This window comes from Aptenodytes forsteri, unplaced genomic scaffold (genome assembly GCF_000699145.1).
Source record: "Aptenodytes forsteri isolate BGI_AS27 unplaced genomic scaffold, ASM69914v1 Scaffold200, whole genome shotgun sequence".
NCBI classification, from domain to species: domain Eukaryota; kingdom Metazoa; phylum Chordata; class Aves; order Sphenisciformes; family Spheniscidae; genus Aptenodytes; species Aptenodytes forsteri.
The window spans coordinates 2,451,687-2,470,219 of record NW_008796187.1 but is presented as its reverse complement, the minus strand read 5'-3'; the positions used below and the strand labels follow the sequence as shown (position 1 = coordinate 2,470,219).

The 18,533-nt window shown below is 40.9% G+C and overlaps 1 protein-coding gene across 1 annotated transcript in view; it reads right to left on the bottom strand.

The window, feature by feature from the left end:
* Positions 1 to 387: 387 nt before the first annotated feature.
* Positions 388 to 18,533, bottom strand: part of CLCN4 (chloride voltage-gated channel 4) — a 49,051-nt gene continuing 30,905 nt past the window's right edge. The window contains exons 8-12 of the mRNA XM_009287838.1: positions 17,440 to 17,985; positions 14,949 to 15,135; positions 12,089 to 12,487; positions 6,230 to 6,446; positions 388 to 4,681 (exon numbers count right to left, since the gene is read on the bottom strand). Of these exons, the coding sequence (XP_009286113.1) occupies positions 4,591 to 4,681; positions 6,230 to 6,446; positions 12,089 to 12,487; positions 14,949 to 15,135; positions 17,440 to 17,985 (1,440 nt within the window). The 3' untranslated portion in view covers positions 388 to 4,590. The remainder of the gene's footprint in view (positions 4,682 to 6,229; positions 6,447 to 12,088; positions 12,488 to 14,948; positions 15,136 to 17,439; positions 17,986 to 18,533) is intronic.

The window sequence follows — 18,533 nt, the reverse complement described above, 5'->3', positions numbered from 1 at the left end:
GCTCTCCTGCTGACCTGTGTTCCTTCTCCAGGCTCTGGGCATCTATCGCTGGCCCTGGCATCAAACTGGTAGGAGTGGGATGGATTGAGGTTCCCCTCCCCTGACATCTCTAGTTTAATGATGCTGAAGTAAAAAAAGTAAAGAAGTAAAAAACATTTCTCTGAAAATAAAACAGCCAACTGTTAAGGCTGATTCTTTGAAGTCCACTGCATAAACTTTACTAACTCCCTACTTAATATTAGCTAACCCGTAACTGAATTAGATATCCTAAATCATTCATCAGGCTTGATTTATCCCTATAGGTGGGAAAAGGAAACATCAAAATCATACCGAGACATTAAGTGAAATACTTCTCCAATTAATAAGCTGTTCAAGAAATGTTTTCAGTACTGTAAGTCAGTTTTATTTAAAAAATAGAGTCCAAACATTGTTTTTGATAAGGTGCAACATACATGTTTTTTTCTACAATTAAAAAACCCAAAACCAAAGCAAAACAATATTCATAATTATAGTGTCATTCCAACACGGAATCAGTGGGTCTCCTGTAATCCTTAAACATTCTTTCCCTGCTTCATCAAAGCATAAGAATTAATAATTAGTATCACTGTGACAGCCAAAGGGTCTGGCTAATGTCATCCATGTTCTGTACTTTAATAATAAACTTTCTGGTACAGATTGCTTCAAGTACACATTGGAAGCTGAATGTAACTGTAACACAGTTCATGCAAAACAAAGGTACAATACTGAACTTGCATCATTTAAAGAGTTTTGTTGTCATGTTTAGTTTGACATCTTCAAAGTCCAACTGCTTGAACACGAGGATTGAACTGAGGTTGCATAAAGTGAGCACTGTATACTAAAGTACTTATGTAACTCTCAGATTGATCAGGCTACGTGACTATCTTGAGCTCTAAAAATTGAAATAAATACTTAAGGCTGAGATCTATGCCTCTTGGAGTCTATTCAGTAACTTCTGAGACATATTTGGGAATACAGATGGAAGACAGTGACAGATAATGGGCTTGTTATGGGGAAATACATTAAAACATTACATCAGAACTGCATTTTTTGAGAAAAGCATGTTATTAATTTATATTAAGAGCGTTCCCCATTCAGCCAGTCAAGCTAAAAGAGCAATCAAGACAGTAGCATGGAGGAAGTTCAACAGAAAGACAGCCAATTACCGTCTCTGGAAGTGTCTGAAGTGCTAAGTTTTCTAATTAGCAAAGTCTGTCCAGTTTCAAAACCCTTCTTGTCATTCTAGCATCACCTCAGCCTTGGTAATGCCAAGCAGCTGAAGCTAGCTATGGCTATGTCATTTCTGGAGAGCTAGATACCGGTCCCTGCTCTAAGGGGGTTTAACATATTTTGAACAAGGAGCAGCAGTCTAACCACCCACGTAGAGTTACACATCCAAAGCTTTTTTCCTTGACCCCTTAGATATTTAAACCATTCCATCTAAAGAGGAACGTGTTTGATAGGAAAGAGCTGGACTCCCATTTACCTGCCTTCTGCCTGGGGGGTAGTCCCAGGGTCAAACTGCACCCGCAGTAAGTGCATGCATCTCAATTCCTTCTGTTGTTGTTTCTTACAAACCACCATGTTGGTTTTATGGATCCTGTTCTTAAGCCCTGAGGGCTCCTCATATGCAGTCTAATAAGACGAGGTGACAAGCTGTAATAGGGCTGACTGTTGGTTTTAGTAGATCAGGCCTCTGGATATTAATGGGAATTAGCCACAAAAGTTTATGCCTATGCATAGCCACGGACTGAGTTTAAGATGATAACCCAAGTCAATACCCAAATGAGTTTGTATTCATGGTCAGTTTAATCTCAGTTAGGTGACTCCGTGTCTTTGTCTCAGGAAATGACAATTTTTTCAGTGTTGATATACCATCCTGGTTCCTGTTAGCAAACATTGCCCTCAGTACTATCAGTGTTCTTCAGAGTTAGCTCTGCCATGGACTTACGTACTAATGCAGCATGGACTGAAATTTCCTTGGCTAACAGAGAAGGCTTTAGATCTCTCCTTTTCCCTGACATACGTGAAGCCTTGAGTTTGATTTCAAATAGCAGATAAATTCACTTCTCAATTTATTTCTCTTGGTTTATGAGCGAAAGAGGTATTTTAGTGTTCAAGTGGGGAGAGTATGCACACTTGTTTCCTACGTAAACATAAAGGAAGATGGAGAAAGTGTTCATCAAACATGTATGTATTAACATTAAGCGCTATAAAAGTGAAAAGTAGAACACAGTCCTTCAGTTTTAATTTCAGAACAAGATTGCCCTCAAAAGTCAGCCTATTTATCTTACTCCAAATCCCTTAGATTCTAATTTTGGGTAGGAACTGACATTCGTACTAAGCCCCTTTTGGGTTTAGTTGTGGGAATGCACTGATTTTGTGATGGCATCTCTGTTCAAATGAGGGAATCCAATGTTTATGAGCTTGGTTGTTGACTTGGTTGGTTTTTTATGAGTTTGGCTGATGATAGCTTCATAGAAAAACACAAGAAACAACAGTATTATGTTGTATTTCCTATTCTCAGAAGGAAAGGGTTGCTCAGTTCTGTAGTTTACATAGTTTTAACAATATCCCTTTAATAATACATTGTACTGCAGATGTTCAGTTAACAAAAAGTATACACTGAAATATTTATGGGCTTTGGCCACAACTACGTATATTTATGTCAGTCTGTTGCAAACACTATTGTTAAATGGAGTACTTAGCAGATTAAAATTATCCCTTTACTTCCGTTTCTTTTACTTAAACAATTTGGGCCATACTTTGTGTGAACGCAGTGGGACACATGCCAGAAGGAAGCAGGGTCACTGGAGATAAGAGGAGGAATTTGTGACATGTAACTTTGGGCATCTAACCTAGGGTGCACCTGGCTAGTTGTCTCAGTTCAGGGACACAATAATCATGCACATTGCCTACATGTTGGATCAACAGCCTGGCTTTTGTCTGGAGTAAGCAACAGGCTCTTCTGGCATGAAAGGACTCCCCTCATCTCTGTCCATGAAGACCATCTGGATGCAATGCACTTGAGCTACCGGTATCTGTATGAATTTGAACAAAAATACCAAAGGTCTTAGATGCCTCAATGAAAGGTCCAGACTCTCAGAAGGTCTGAAGGGGATTCAGGGCATCTAAGTTAGGATGCAACCTCTCTCCAAGCTTTAAGCTTATAGTTATAAAGCAAACCCTGGGCAGTGTGGATTATGTGTTACTGAGAGTAGAATTTGGTCTTCTGTTACTGATAGCAGTAAAGTGCTTGTATATTAACACAGACAATGTTGACTCTGTGCATCTCACATAGGACCAGAACAAGGGTTTAGGAAAATTTAGCATTTTTACCTGAGTGACTTGGAGGTCCCTGCCGGGGGCTGTTAAATCTTGTGTTCTTGCTGCAGACAGGTCAATAATTAAAGCTTTGCTATTGTTGTTTGCATTCTCAGTCCCTTTGATCGTATCCAGCCACGGTGTTGTGGAGATGGATTCCACAGTCCTATGACTGGCAGATGCATAGAGTAGATCTGCTATAGAATAAATGTCTGTGACTGTTAAATTAACTTCAGCAATCTCTTGGCAGGTGCAGACAAATGCCAAGAAATAGCAATGACGAACTAAATGGAGAATCAGGAATCAATGCAGAACTTCATTAGTTTGTGAAAAATGATGATGTACACAAGGGGAGACAGGTGAGGGATTCAATCTCTTGTCACCAACATTGATGAGAGCTGGATACCAGTCTCCCTTTAGTGCCTTTGAAAATTCCTCCACAGGCTTTAATGCTTTTTCCCGTTGTCACATCAAACCACATAATACTAAATATTACAGTACCTGTATGCAAAATTGCATAGAGAAATAATAAATCCTTACAAATAAGTCACATTTCAACATTAATAAAGGGAAGCTGATTGAATTTTATACAGTCTAGCATTTCTGTCAAAGGACTAAAGCAGGGAGCAGAGGACACTACGTTTTGAAGTGAGTTGAAGTGTGTTCTTGCTCCTTTAACTCCAGTCCTGATTCACTTAGCTTTTACAAAAATAAATGAAGATGACAAAATCTTTCATTTTAAAATATGACGATTTTTTTCTCTCATGAAAATGGTATAATTCAGTAGCAAATAGCCATTCTTTCAGTAACAAAACCAACTGACATTACTCATACACACGCTCTAGTTTGGAACACAAATCTTTACATCTGTTAACAGCTTATACATAAACAGTGTCTGCTAGTCTTCACACCTGCCTCGAGAGTTACTGTGAACGTTGATGCATCCCACCGGCTCTCCTGGCTCTGTCCCTAAGCACTACATCACTTACACCCACCAACGCTCCAGCTGAGCTGTTGGGAATCTTACTAAGGAAACACAGCTTGCTGTCTGCAGCTGCTCGGAGCTTCTAAACTGCCTTCCTCATTAAATAAGTGCCATCCTGCACCCACTCCTTCTGTCAGAGGCATATTGGGCCATTCCTTACACACATTACTTTTTCCCTTTAAACAAAATGAAACACCAAACATAGCCTTTGTGTTAATCTAGAAGGGATTCCTTTGGGGTTACTTTCTTCTTCCTTTACCAGTCTAGTTAAACATGATAGATTCAGGGTCCTGGTTTGCCATTTGAGCCATATGTCTTAATACATCCTTTTTAGTTATGATACCCAGCAGCCTCCTAGAGGAGAAAAGGAAAGGAAAGGTCAACAATCATCTCATTTATCATCCGTTTTTTTCCCCTGTTCAGCTGCAGGGACATTTTGCGAGTGCTTCAGCATAGCACTGTCCATCTCATCCATTCCCCAATAATTATCTTTTATAAAAAGCATTCTCACCTCACGTATTTTTACTACCCCAGCCATGATCATTAAGTGAAATACATTAAGTGAAATACTTCGGTTTGTTACCTCTTTTTGTTGGGAGCATGACTGAGCGAGGAGCTACAACTACTGACAATTTGTACAATAAAGCAACGAGTTTCCTTAGGCTCAGGCTGCAGAGGACCAACAGCACAAAACCAAGGCACCAATGCCCTGAGCTAGGGCATGGGGTTTAGTAATACACAAACTAAGCTAAAGCACAGACTTTCTGAAAGCACTGTCCAACAGCATAATTCCTTCAAATCTGAGCGATAATTTCTCATTTATGTGAACATAAATGAATGATATCTGTCAAGAAAGATGAGGCCTATGGGATGTCTGGCCCCAAGAGTCAAAAATTTCCTAACCCTCAGCATTCAAGGGCTTTTATTTCCAGTCCTTGAAGGCCACGAGGCACTGAATTTTGAAACTATGTCATTGTTATATTTTTTCCACCTTTCATTTCTTGTAAGTGCTAGAACTGAAGATCAAAATTTCCAAATCCAAGTGTTTAAAATCAGGACCTAAATCTGTGTCCCGATAATGGTCCTTCTTTTCTTAATGCTGAGGACACTTCGTTGATATTAACAGCTGCAATATATTTGAATAACAAAAAGGCTTTTTGTAGAAAACTAAATTTTAGTCTTCCACATTTGAAAATGGTGGCTCTGGTTTTGCTATCCTGTTGTAAAGTTTCGTCTTACCACTAGATCCTGAGATGAGCAATGCTCTCAGAATAGCTCAAATCCCATTGGAATTATGGGATGTTATTTCTAGTGCACATGGTGCAGCTTTTTACTCTTCTAATTTCATGTTTGCCCACACTTCTTCATCTGGTTTTTGTGGACTTTTGGTTTATATGCCTTTCTGTTTTCCTTTAAAGAAAGCTGAGCAGATTAATTTTCCTCCACTGACATCTCTATTACAGTCCTCACAAGCATCTAATCTAGCTGGATGTCTAGAAACACGCACGTCCTTTGCAAACAATACTACTTGCCAGATCTGCCTCTTGAAAACTGAACGACAGTGGGAGTCAGAACCGTTTATTTTGTATTTATCTTTACCTTATCTAAATGACAATACACTAGGGATTTGAGAGAACAGAATGAAACATGACACCCGGCAAGGGCCATTTTTGTTCTGAGTCTGACTTCTTTTGCTGCCCTGGAGAGAGACTGGGTGAGCTTCCCTTAATCTTCCATTCACAAAATAGACAAAAATCAAAATATGCACTTGACTGTCTCAGAGGTGCTGATTAATTAGCTACTGTCTAGACTTGGCTTTAAACAGGAAAAACAGTGGTTTTGTTAGTGCTGAAGAAAGTCTCCTCAGATTCTCTAAGCGTGCTTGACTCAGCATCTACTCACCCACTGCGAGTGACAAGACACTGCCGGAGTCCGAGTTTCCGGAAAATATCTACCACAGTCTCCATTGGCGTGTGGTCAGTGACAGTGAAAGGGCTCAGGTTGAGAATACGCCGCAGCTTCAGTGGATGGGGACTGTTGGGTGGCAGTTCTGGGGGGTCTTCAGTGAAATAGACGATGGAGTTGCTCACCACCCCATCCTGACGCTGTCTTGCATTCTCTGTACAACAGAAAGATCAAGGTAGTCAGTGAGTTAGGCTTGATAACAAAACAAAAAAATTATCCTCCTTTGGAAAGCAAAGGTGGTAGTAGCTTTTTGTCTTAAACGTACTGAGGCCCCGGAAGCTGGGGTTACAGAGGAAACCTGAATTTCCTTGAGACATTGTTCTCTTGAAGCAAATGTAAGTGATATTTTTTACACATACATACTTTTGCTTGGTTGGGATAATGCTTTTCTGAATAAACATGCAGCTCATTGCATTCACAAACACCACTGATCCGATTTCTGTCAAATTCAAATGATTATATATCATTTCCTCCATTGTGAGAATCACAACAGAAACTTCTATTATATGCCCAAAGGAGTAGAGTCAACAGCCTGTGTACGGTCCCAGCTGGCTTGGAGCAGTATGCTTGTTCCCAGACTTCTCAGTGGAGTGGGGGAAATCTGGGCATGGTGAATGGATTTATGAACACAAAGCTAGGGCAAGACAAATTCACATCCCAGGGATCTGGGGGCAGCGTGGGTGTTGTTCTAGACCAGCACACCTCTCTGGCAAGCAGGGTGAATTTTGTGGTTTTGTACTTAATGCCTTAAATAGAGCTTGCATATCTAGATTTTAAAAGGGCAGAAAAAATCAGCATCCTACTTAGAGGAAAATAGTAAAGGGAGGAACAATATATAGCAGTAAATGAGTTTGATACATTTTTCTCAACAGTACATATTTGACCACTTTCAAAAGCTCAAAAGCTATCATTCATACTTTGATCAAACTATGAAGTGAACTTTACACTACATCTGGACTTTACACGATCAGTATAAGCCTTTTACTTTAAAGTATGCTCCAACAAGAATTCTTAGCATTGAAGTGGTTTATTTTCTTTGTAGCGTTTACCTGATTTATACTCAACACTACAGGGCATGACCAATATATGAGATGGATTTCCAAATGATAGACAACTTCTCTCTCCCCAGAATAAGCATATCATGTGTTTGGCTCTTAGGGTTTAACTCTTTCTTCTTTTTTGTATAAATTCTTGGAAATGGCTGGAATTATTATCTTTGATTAATATAGGTTGTTTCTGTTCTTGAGAGGTACAGCAAATCAGACATACTCAAAGCGTATGTATATATTCTTGGAGCTCATTGCCATCAATCAAAGCGCAGAAACCTGCTCCTGCGATTTGTAATGTGTAGACAGTAATGGTTTCCAACATGTTCCAGCTGCATTTTTTTCCCTTTAACGATCATTGTCTTGTAATATTTCTGGAACTGAAGCAGTGCTGGCTCAAACCTAATATCAGTACAGTATATGATTTTCAACCTTCTCACCCCACATATTACAAGCCCTATTGCAATTTATAGGAATGATGCTAAGTTTGTCTCATCTTGTTTTGAATCATACATCTAATTTCAAGTGTGAACATGCCTGCATAGCTCTTTGATATATGATCTGTGGTAAGAGGTAACATTAATCAAACTGAAGGTAACTCCCACCCTTTGATAAAAACCCTTGACAGCTAGGTATTTCCTTCCCGAAGCTGCACCCAAAGCAATAGGCCCGAGCATTTCAGTTACCGCATTGCTGTTCCCAAGGCAGCAGTGACCCTGGATAACAGTGATTAGCCAAAGCCATGACTTCACTCTTCAAAGTCAAACATCTCTCTTGAGAAATTTGAATGATGTAGTACTATTGAGCAAATTCAGTGGCATCAGAAAAATGGTGGACTTTGTACGCAGTCCCACTGGATGGGGGAGTTAGAGTAAAGGTAAAACAGAAGAACAGATCATTTTTGCAGTCAGTGGGTAAGAAAAACAGATATAGCTTAACAGAAAGAGCAAGGCAAATGGATGACGATGTCTGGTTTTACAGAGTAATCTATGCAGAAGGCTCTTGTCATAGTTAGAGAGTGAATTTGTTCTCTCAAATGTGAAACGGCCTCTCATATTCAGGAGTTCACGGTTCACAGCCTACATTAACTATGTTGCTCTCTCAACTCCACAGTGGGAAAAGTACATTATACAGGCCACCTGGCTTGTGTCCAAGACTCTGCCTTTTGTACGATGCCTCCGAAGCTGGCTAAATTTAAGAAGAGCTTTACAGGGTCGAATAATTCCCTCCATAAGACTGTGAAGTAGGTGCCATCTAAAATGTAGACACCTATTCCCAGGGGGTGACTCTGCCCACCTGACCTGCCTACCTGCCCAACAAGGACCAGAGGAAGGATGCAATCCTCCTGAAGGTGCTTCTGAGCAATTGGAAGTGGCATTGCAATTCACTTTACAGGGACTGGATGCATTTCTAGAGCATGCTTAGTGCTCCACTTAGTAAGAAAGAAATTATGTAGGGGTGAATCACGAGGCAGAGCGCTGTGTGTGAACACACATTTGATGCAGGATTTAACGGCCATTGCCTTCATCCAAGAAGTCAGTTGCGTGAGGGAATCGGAGTACTTCCCCAGAGTATTCCTTGGGCCACCACACTGCTGATGCACAATTTATTGGGCCAGAGAAAGCAACTGAAGCTTCTTGGTTGAAAGCATGTCTACATAGTGCAATGTGTTGTCATATAGAGGCACCAAAGCTCGTTCAAACTGAGGAGGCATTCTGCAGGGCACAATGCAGTGAAAGAAGAGATACTGGTACGGGCCTGACTCTGCTTTCCAGAAGACCTCATTCCCTGGGTACAGCGCTGCACAGATGGGGCTTATACTCTTCCCAGACATAACTCCAGTATCTCTGTATGCTGTCAGGCTGAGCAGGAGATAAAAACTTGAACAGGAGAATAAAAGATGCTTCACCAAATGTGATGTTTACCTCTTGGCAAGTAATTTTGTAGTTTAAGGAGACTTAGCGTATGGCTCCATGAACACAACTATGAAGCAAGCTGAGGTGAAGGTTTGCAACACATTAGCCACTCTGGGGTAATGATGAACAATGACTTCTTCTGCAATAAACGCAAAGCAACTTTGGCCTTCAATGAAAGAGCATTAGCTATCAAAAAGTTGCCAGCACGGTACAAAACCAGTGTCTTGCCCTGCCCTGTACTGGAACCATATACTGTGTCTTTTGGAAAAGTGAAACCAAATCCAGATTTTAGGTCACAAAGACACAAACCGTACTGGAAATATTAACCGTTTATCACAGTCGCCACAGAATAACATCAGGAGCTGTCATACTCAACCCAAGAGAAAAAGGGTCACCAAAGGTCCCTGACAGCTGAAGATTACAGGAAAACTTATCTATGCAGAGAAGTTTTCGATTTTAAATCTCAGTTCTGCCTCAGATCCTATGAAAGATGCTCTTAATTAGAGCTGATCAGGAAACAGTACCTTTTCCTCTGGAAAATGTGGACATCAAAGAAACAGTTTTTGAACAGGAAAGCATTTTGATCTAAAATGTTCGCTGAGCTTATTTTTAACTGATTTCTTTGTTATCAGTGCATAGCTGGACATTTTCACACATCCCCTAGCAAGCCCATTCAGCCATGTTGCCATTTATGGCCTGAATCAAAAGACTCAGTTCCTCAAACTTCTCTGACTCGCTTCAGACAACGTCTGATCTTTCTGCTTTTAAAGTGAGGGCTCTGCATCTTCACTCCATGCAATTTTCCCACTGACATACCTCCCTGCAAAGGAGACGCAAAAGGCTATGAGGTTCGGATGGCAGCAAGTGTTACAGCCATGACATGGCACAGACAGTGTAAAAGCCAGACACAGGGTAGGCTAAATACATCTAATTAAGGTTTTTTACTTCTCACGGGGGAATGCAGAAGACATTTGAAAATCATTAGCAAAAGCCGGATAAAATACAAACTCTTTTATAAATGGTATCAGCTCTTGGCATTTACACATTTGGTGAAACTTCAGACACATATTTACTTTCCTAGCTTGGCCATACAAGGCATCTTTTGTTACTACCAAAGGAAGATTAGCCCTCTGAGAAAATCAGTTGTTTCAAAGGGGTATTGCAGCTAGTAGCCTTGGACGTCATCTTGGCGTCTTTAAAATCCTCTTATACAGAGATTGGTATACAGAGGTTTATAACTTCATGGAGACTTTTTTTTTGCTTGTTTTTGGAGGAGCGAGGAAGGAGCAACCAGTGATAGTGGGCTTTTAATGAAAAAGTTAGATTCCCACGCTCCTTGGAAGTTAAATTACAATTGTACAATTAGAGGAGCTGTAGAACTGGCAGTAAGGCCTGTTCTGCTTTCCTGTGTTTTGAGAAATCAGTGATATAACTAAATGCAAAATTAATTCAGTTCATAAACTATTTTCTCTAACTGAACTGACAACTTACACCACAGAAGGGAAAAAATGAGAAAAGAATTTCTTACTGAAGAGAATTCCGCACTACATTTTAAGGGGAGAAAACTGGGCTCTGTCATTTCTTTTCTTCTTCTGCATGTAGTATTGATGCAGCATTGGTGACTTTCTGCTATGGGATGAGAAGAAGGGAATCAAGTAACAGCTGAGTGTCCTTAAATAAATTAATATAAATTTTCTGTCTAATCACTTAGACGGAGTCTTTTTACGTCCAGGAGACAAAAATAAATATGCATTAAAAAACCACGTGCTTTAAAGAGCACTGTTATTTTAAATTTTATTTTAGCTTTGTGAGAAGTGAGCAGGAAAGTGGCCCTCTAAAATAGCCTTGATTTTCCACTTATGGATTTTCTTTTCTGAAGAATATGGGAGTTTCCATCTGAGACAACAGCTTTTTAAAGGTGCCTGAAGCGGAGGGATGAAACAGGCCTACACAGAATGGAGTAATTCCATGTTAAAGAGCTTTGGATATGCCAGACATTCCGCTCCCCTGAAAAGTATAAGGCAACCATGCCCAGCCAGCAGCCTGCCTGCCTGCCCAGCTGGCCCTCAGCACCACAGGACTGCCAGAATTGGGAGTGGACCGTGGGGTGGATTTCCCAGGCTCGCAGACCTCTGCAGCTCCGGATGCCCTGGCTACGGGGAAGGTGGGAACACTTGCTTTCATCCAATATACTTGTCTCTCCAATCCCCACCTAGCCATCAGGCCAACCAGGAAAGGACCTGATGGGTCAAAACCTGTAAAGACCTGGATCGGGCTCTCAGGCAACCAGCCAGCTATCCACTGGATGCTTGACAAAACTCAGCCATCTTTACCAAACAAGATCCTCCACTGAAAAGCTTTCCACACCTAGCGCAAAAAGCCTGCATGTGAGAAAAATGGAGATAGTGCAACAGAAAGAAGCACAGGGACTTGCACTTCATCACAGGGTGACAAAGGTTCACGACTGCCCCAGTGGCCCACGGATACTATAGGAAGCTCAGCACTGCAGTGGCTTTTCATCTGGTTCTGACAAAACTTCTGGCCATATGAGTTGGGTTTATGTCTCTTGTCTCTAGCAGAATTGTATTGTACTGTTGTGAGTGACAACAAAACTAAGCCCACAAAAGTCAAACCCACAGAAGTCTCCCAGGTGGTATGCTACAATAGAAAAGCTTCCAGCTATGGGTCGTAGCAACTAGTAAAAGCCAGACTTGGGGAAAAAGTTAGATTTGGTTCTTATTTATCCATTCTTCAAGGTGAATAACACTGGTAACATCCTACCCTACCAAAATTCCTATCAAAATCAAACTTATGTACACTGATACTCTACTCACTTATTGCAAGAATCAGCTCTCGTCTCTGTGCAAATCCAATAAGTCTCTCCGAGTCTTTCGAAACCACTACTGGAAAGCCATTGTAGTCAGTCTCCTTGATTAATGTCTCAACATCCTCCACCGTCATGCTGTCCTGTGTCAGAACAGAGAGAGGAGCTTCACCACGCCTTGGTCTCATGACATCAGTTGCCAGGGTTCGGTGGGTGAATTCATCCTTCACATCCAGAAATGGGTAGCCGTTCAGATGAATGTGAGCTTCATAGATCCCTTCTTTCCCAAAGGCATCTGCCACCCACTTGCTTGTGACAGCTGCAGCCATAAGAGGTACGATGTACTCCAGGCCTCCAGTTAGCTCAAACATAATCACCACCAGAGAGACCGTCATTCGGGTAACGCCACCTGCCAACAAGGAAAGCAGTCAAGTTTCCTTCAGTGCTCTTGAAATATACATACTAAGCAACTCATTTATATTTTTGAGTCTTATACTCAAAAAGGCATGAGGTTATCCATGCTGAGTACTTTGCCCTTATACTTTGTGAAGTATTTTTGGGATTATTTCACTGAAGAAAGAGATTTGTCATCTACTGCAATTTTCATCAAAAAGATTGAGTGAACTTGCTCAAGCCAAAGATGTTAACATTGAAAAGCAAATAACGAATGCTAAAAGACTGAGCTATCAAACCAGAAAGCATGCCAAAAAATCAGCTACACTGGATACTTGAGAAACTAAAACTGAATCCTGCCATTAGCCCTCTAAAATGACTCCAAGAATCAGCTAAGTACCACGGCTGGGGCAGGTAGGAGCATTGATAGCTGGCCTTCACATTGGTTTACCTATCGCATTCATACTGAAGAGAAAGCTAAGCATTATCTCTGGGCATGACATGGTTACAAAAGTCTGCATAAGGGTAGTTTAGGGCCACTGCAAGAGCTATGTCACAGCTTAAACCCTAGCTTTTGATATCAGTATAACATGCAGTTTGAACCGTATACAACTTGGTTTGAGGCCATCTAGGCATGCGGCCATAGACAGGGTTGTAGCTGCATTTTTCAATCTAGTCTTTCTGTATTAATTTCATAAAGCAACCCTCCTTACTCCTTCAGTTTACATTAAAGGACAAAAATAATCACATAACTGCAGACAAGCGTGTATGTATCACTGACTTATTAGGTAACATTTCTTTGCCTCTGTTCAAAAGGCAAATGTAATAAATCTGCTATTTTTAGGCCTCAAAATACAGCACCATTTTAGATGAGAGAAATCAGAAACAGGTCATTAAAAGACGCTTTTAATCTAGCAGCATACAGGAAAATTAAATTGTTGATTATTTAACACAATGATCCGGATATGACTTTCGTCTGAGGAATGCCTTAAACTTCTGACTCTGAAAAGCTGAGAGCAGATACCAAAGTAAGGATCATTTAATACTTATTCTATACCTCTTACTCTAAGCGAGACAGGTCTTGGACTTAAGAACAAGCACTGACCATTCTGCTGTATGTCTCGTTATACTATTAAAATCACTGCACCTTTACTTGGACCTTTTAAAAGAGGAAGTGATTGCTGACTAGCAGATCAACTAGAACATCAGAGGAAAATTTTTGTGTATCATTTCTTTTATGAACATTAAGATCATTTATGGACAAGAGGAAGCACTTCACTCTTTTTGACAGTAAGATTCATCCTAGCTATTTTAATGTGTCTAAACTGCTGTAGGTGTTCACATCCAAAGGGGTGATCCAGATTGCCTTTATAATCTCTGGAGAAAAACAGGCACTTTGAAGGCCAAATTCATCTGTTCGTTTGCCTGGTTTTAGATGTCTGTTGCCAGATAAGACTGATCTTTCCAGTATCTCATTTTTCTGTTTTGACTGTGAAGGGTATCAACACATCTAGCTCAGATGTTGATGTCTACATTACAGACATTAAATTTAGACAAGCAAATCCCACCCTTCCTTCCTCTATAACTGATCGCACAAATGATCCTACTTTTCTAACATGAGGCTCCAAAACTGAAACTTTTCCAGCTCTTCCCTGAGTACGTCTTTATTTCAAATCTACCCAATTACATTAATCATGTGTTATGCCTCCCCACTATTATTTCATCATCTAATGACGGTATCAACAACAACAACAAAAGGAGGTAGAACATACAAGTACAGAAAGGGAAAGATACGATCAGGCAAAAACGTGTTCAGATGATATGCTTGTAATATTCCTGTTGTATCTATGAATAGAAATTTGATATGTGAGGTATTATTCAATGATCTCGCTTTAATAGTTAACAGATCATTCCTGTTATATCCAATAAATCCTATTGATTGAATGTAATCAGATATTGGCCTATAGTCAAAACAAAAACCAAAAGACAGCCCAGTTGACCATAGTGTGACACACAGCCAAAATAAGACCCAGAATTTTTACCTCTGTAGCTTAAAATTTGGCCAGAACTGGGAAGTTTGTTCCCTGCAGTGATAGAGAGCACAGTCTAAACAAGGAAGTAGCGTTAGTCCAGCTACAGTGGATTTCATTACATCAAAAGGGAAAAAACCCAAGCAAAACACACTCCTTCTTGGAAACCTGTAGCCTAACTTTAATTTTTTCTTTCCTTCTATGTGCTTTTTGACAGATTACAAGGAATAGGCATTGGTGACTGCATGCCTTTCTTTTGTTGACTACCTGGCAGATCACTGGAGAGACCATTTGTGGAAGCTGCCTACGCTTTAGCCCATCACATCTATTACGTCCAGAAATGCCAGCATAGCACCTAACACAAACACAAAGCCCTCATAAACAATTTGTAGGTCCCCAAACATCAATGTTATCCATGCGTGAAGCAATGATCAGCAGGTACTGTACCCAAGCAAGCTGCCGCTCCCACCATAGCATAAAGTCCTGGTGTGACACAGTCTGCTCCAGGTCTGCACCAGTTCCTGAAGATGATCCAGTCATGATGGTGATATGCCAGTTGCTCTACTCCGATCCCAACCATCCTGCCAGCCATGGCTCCAACAGCCATGCTGGGAATGAAAAGACCTGAGGGGATCTTGAATAAAATATAGACACGTGAGCACTTTGACAAAAATGACTAGTAATGAAATTATTGATCAAACAATTTATTATTAGTGGTAAGAGAATCCAGTTTCCTTATTAAATGCTAGCTCAAGAGGCCATAGCCTTTTGGCAGCCTACAGTGATGTTCCTCGCGGTCTGAGATAGGTTTCTGCAGTGACTGAGTTTGTGTGGCAACATGCCTATTAATAGCTTTGTAAAATTTTAATGCATTTTTTTAAAGTAATTTTGAATCCTACCTGCTGCATCATACTGAAATTGATAGATAAGCGGTGTTTCTCAATAATAGTCTGCTTTTAAAGTCAAGTTGTTCCTGGTTTTGCCTTTATTGCTTTCTCAGCAGGAAGTCAGGAGCTGCTGATGGTTCTGTCATGGGCTTGAGAATAAGCTTAACTGAAAATAACATCTTGATTTAAACCTCTATCACATGGAGTACTTTACGGTTTTATTACTACTCTTTCAGGCTAAATCAGACCAGATTTTAAATTAAATGTCAAACGCAGAATAAAAATTTAGAGAAAGGAGGCTTACTGCTCAGACAGCTATTTCTTCATCTCAGTTTGCTATATATTTTCCAGGAAGTTCTGTGAATCATTACCTTGTTGTCTGCTACACAGATAAGTCACAAATCATTAAAAAACAGCATTGAAATGAAAAAAAAAAAAAGAAAAGAAAATGAAAATTCGCTTTGCCTTGGCTAAGTGCATTTCCTCTTAGATATCAAGTGCACCTGTCAAGTTGGAGACAAATTTCCTGGTGGAGAAGACAACTCAGATCTGTTGCAAGGGCTTGCATGGAGTTTTTGTTGTTTTTTAGAGAGGAAAGGTTGTTATATCTTTTTAATTCTGAAAATATACCTTGAGTTTCCTAGAAAACTAAACTAACAACCTCGGCGTGGCCCAGGGGCGTTAGCGCTGATAACAGCAGGAGCTATCTTCCCCACCATATAGTGTTAATTTTGTTGATACAGTCAGACTGGGCCTTCTAGATTCGGTGGGTAAAGCTATTTTGTCTGTTCTTTTCCAGAATAGTTGAAACTGTCAATTGCTTCTAACAAATTTTAAATATATAGAATAAAGAACCACATATCAAAGAACAAACCAAACTCAGTTTTTAAACAAATGAACAAGAATAAAAACAACTGGCTGCCAGCCCCAGCACAAATCACTTTCTGCAGTGAAGGGCATCTCATTTCAAATCCTCCTCCAGAAATATTACACCTGTGCTCTTAAAACTCCCACTCATTCTCCCTGCTCAGGAAATCAGCAGGACTCAGTCACTGGTCCTAAGTGACCTTCTACCATTCAGTAGTTCTTGTCATCAGGGACATCCTAAATGGAGAAAACACGAAAGAAAAGCAAAACTCCAACAACTTCCTACTATCTTTGGGGTAACAGGCCTTCTAAAAGATGGATCCTCAGTTCCACCTCAGTTTTTAAGAGAAAGATGAGATGCTTTAGCTTTGAGTGTGGCATAATGTATAGTGTATAACTCACAAAAACGTCCCATAATCTGCTGCAATCAGATCCAGAACTAAATGCTCAGATAATGGGAGCTGTAGACAGACGGATATGTGTTTTATATGAGCTCTAGCAATCAGGTATATAAAACTCACCACCAACAGCTTTGTATATATTGAAAGCTTGGATAAATTGTTCTTGGACCTTTCATCACCCATTTATGGGGAGGAGGAATGGAAGGAAAAAGTTGCAAATCCAGAATAATCAAATGATACATCTGTCAGTCCTCCCACTCATTCCCTCTTTTTTTCCAAGCTACAGTGCTTAAAAAGATTCAAAAATAGAGCTTTTCAGCTACTTTTATATTTTTGTGAGGTTTTAAATGTGTAAATCAGTAAATTCAAAGCTATTACTTCCCTGAGCATAGCTACCTTGAGGCACATTAAGACATTAATCCAACAAGACAAACAACAACGTAAGTAGTCCGTACCCCTGAAAGAACTGAAAGAGAGCTGCAGTGGGAATCATCTTGAATTTGCTTATTGGCAAGAATTTAAATTCACACCCAGATTTCTTTTTCACTTAATAAAACTGCAGATGACTAGAAGGTGGAAAAGCAGGGCTCATCCCTTTGCTGCGACAGCGGCCCACAGAGCAAGGTGCTGGCAGGCGGGTGAACCAGCAGGCACGTCAGCTACACCTGTGTGGCTGGGTGTAGGTCAGAGGCACACAAGCCCTGCCAGACAGACCACAGCTGCTGATGGCAACCCATCTGTGCCGTGTGCTCGCGACAGCTTCTGCGCTTGTCCCTGATTTACCTTCATGCCAAAAGTGAATATCGTGATGACAATTTTAAACACCAAAGCCAAGGCGAGCTGCCACATGGCGGTGTAGACTCCAGGGCCGGCAGGTCTGTCGGGAATGTCATCCACCGGGCGGGTCATGTTTGGGTCATTGATATAGTCGCAGAGCTGCGAGGACTCCAGGGCACCGCAGTCGTTGAAGAGCTCTGAGATCAGCTCACTGGTGCTCCTCCGGGTGTAGGGGTTGGGGTAGGCGATGATGGCGGTGATAGCCGTTATCACTATAACCTCCAGGACTGGGTATTTCCCGAGTCTGGTGGTTTTTCGCCTCCTGCACCAGGCGATGTTGCATCGGATAAAGAGGGTTCCCCAGAGGCCACCGAAGACGCCAAGCAGGATGAAGGGGAAGAGCTCGGCCATGTACCAGGGGGTGTGGTACTCCACGTAGAACAGGACCAGCCGGCTGTTTCCAAAAGGATTGATGGACCTCAGTGTGAAGGCAGCCACAAGAGCAGCAAAAAATGACCTCCAGAGGGTTTTCAGAGGAAAGTAGTAGCTGACCTAAAATGAAGCAGAGACCATAAACACTTCACTGAGTGTGACAGAGGGTGTTTGCTTTAGTTATTCACTGGAGCACTGCGCGCAGTAAGCCATCGCCATGTGTTTCATCTGTGACTCTATGTCTGGCTTTACTGGTCCTTACCACAGCCAGAATGTGTTCACAAAGGTATCAGAAAAAGGTATTTTCAGTTTTCAGATAGGGAGCAGCAACCAGTGAAAAATCGATAAATCTAAATCCAAAGTTGCTGGCTAGAGACGATAAGACGGGTGCTCAGCAGCTTGGCCCATATGCAGCAGCAAGCTGAAAGCTGGAGAAAGCTCAGTGCAGTGATACATTTCCGGATTAAATAATTTTGTTTGTTTCCAGAAAGCCAGTGTTCTTCTTTTACTCAAACTATGCTAAAATACCTGGTTATTTCTTATTACTAGAAACCAAAGATTATTTTTGCTTTAAAAGTGTCCTGGTTTCGGCAGGGATAGAGTTAATTTCCTTTCTAGTAGCTGGTACAGTGCTGTGTTTTGGATTTAGGATGAGAACAAAGTTGATA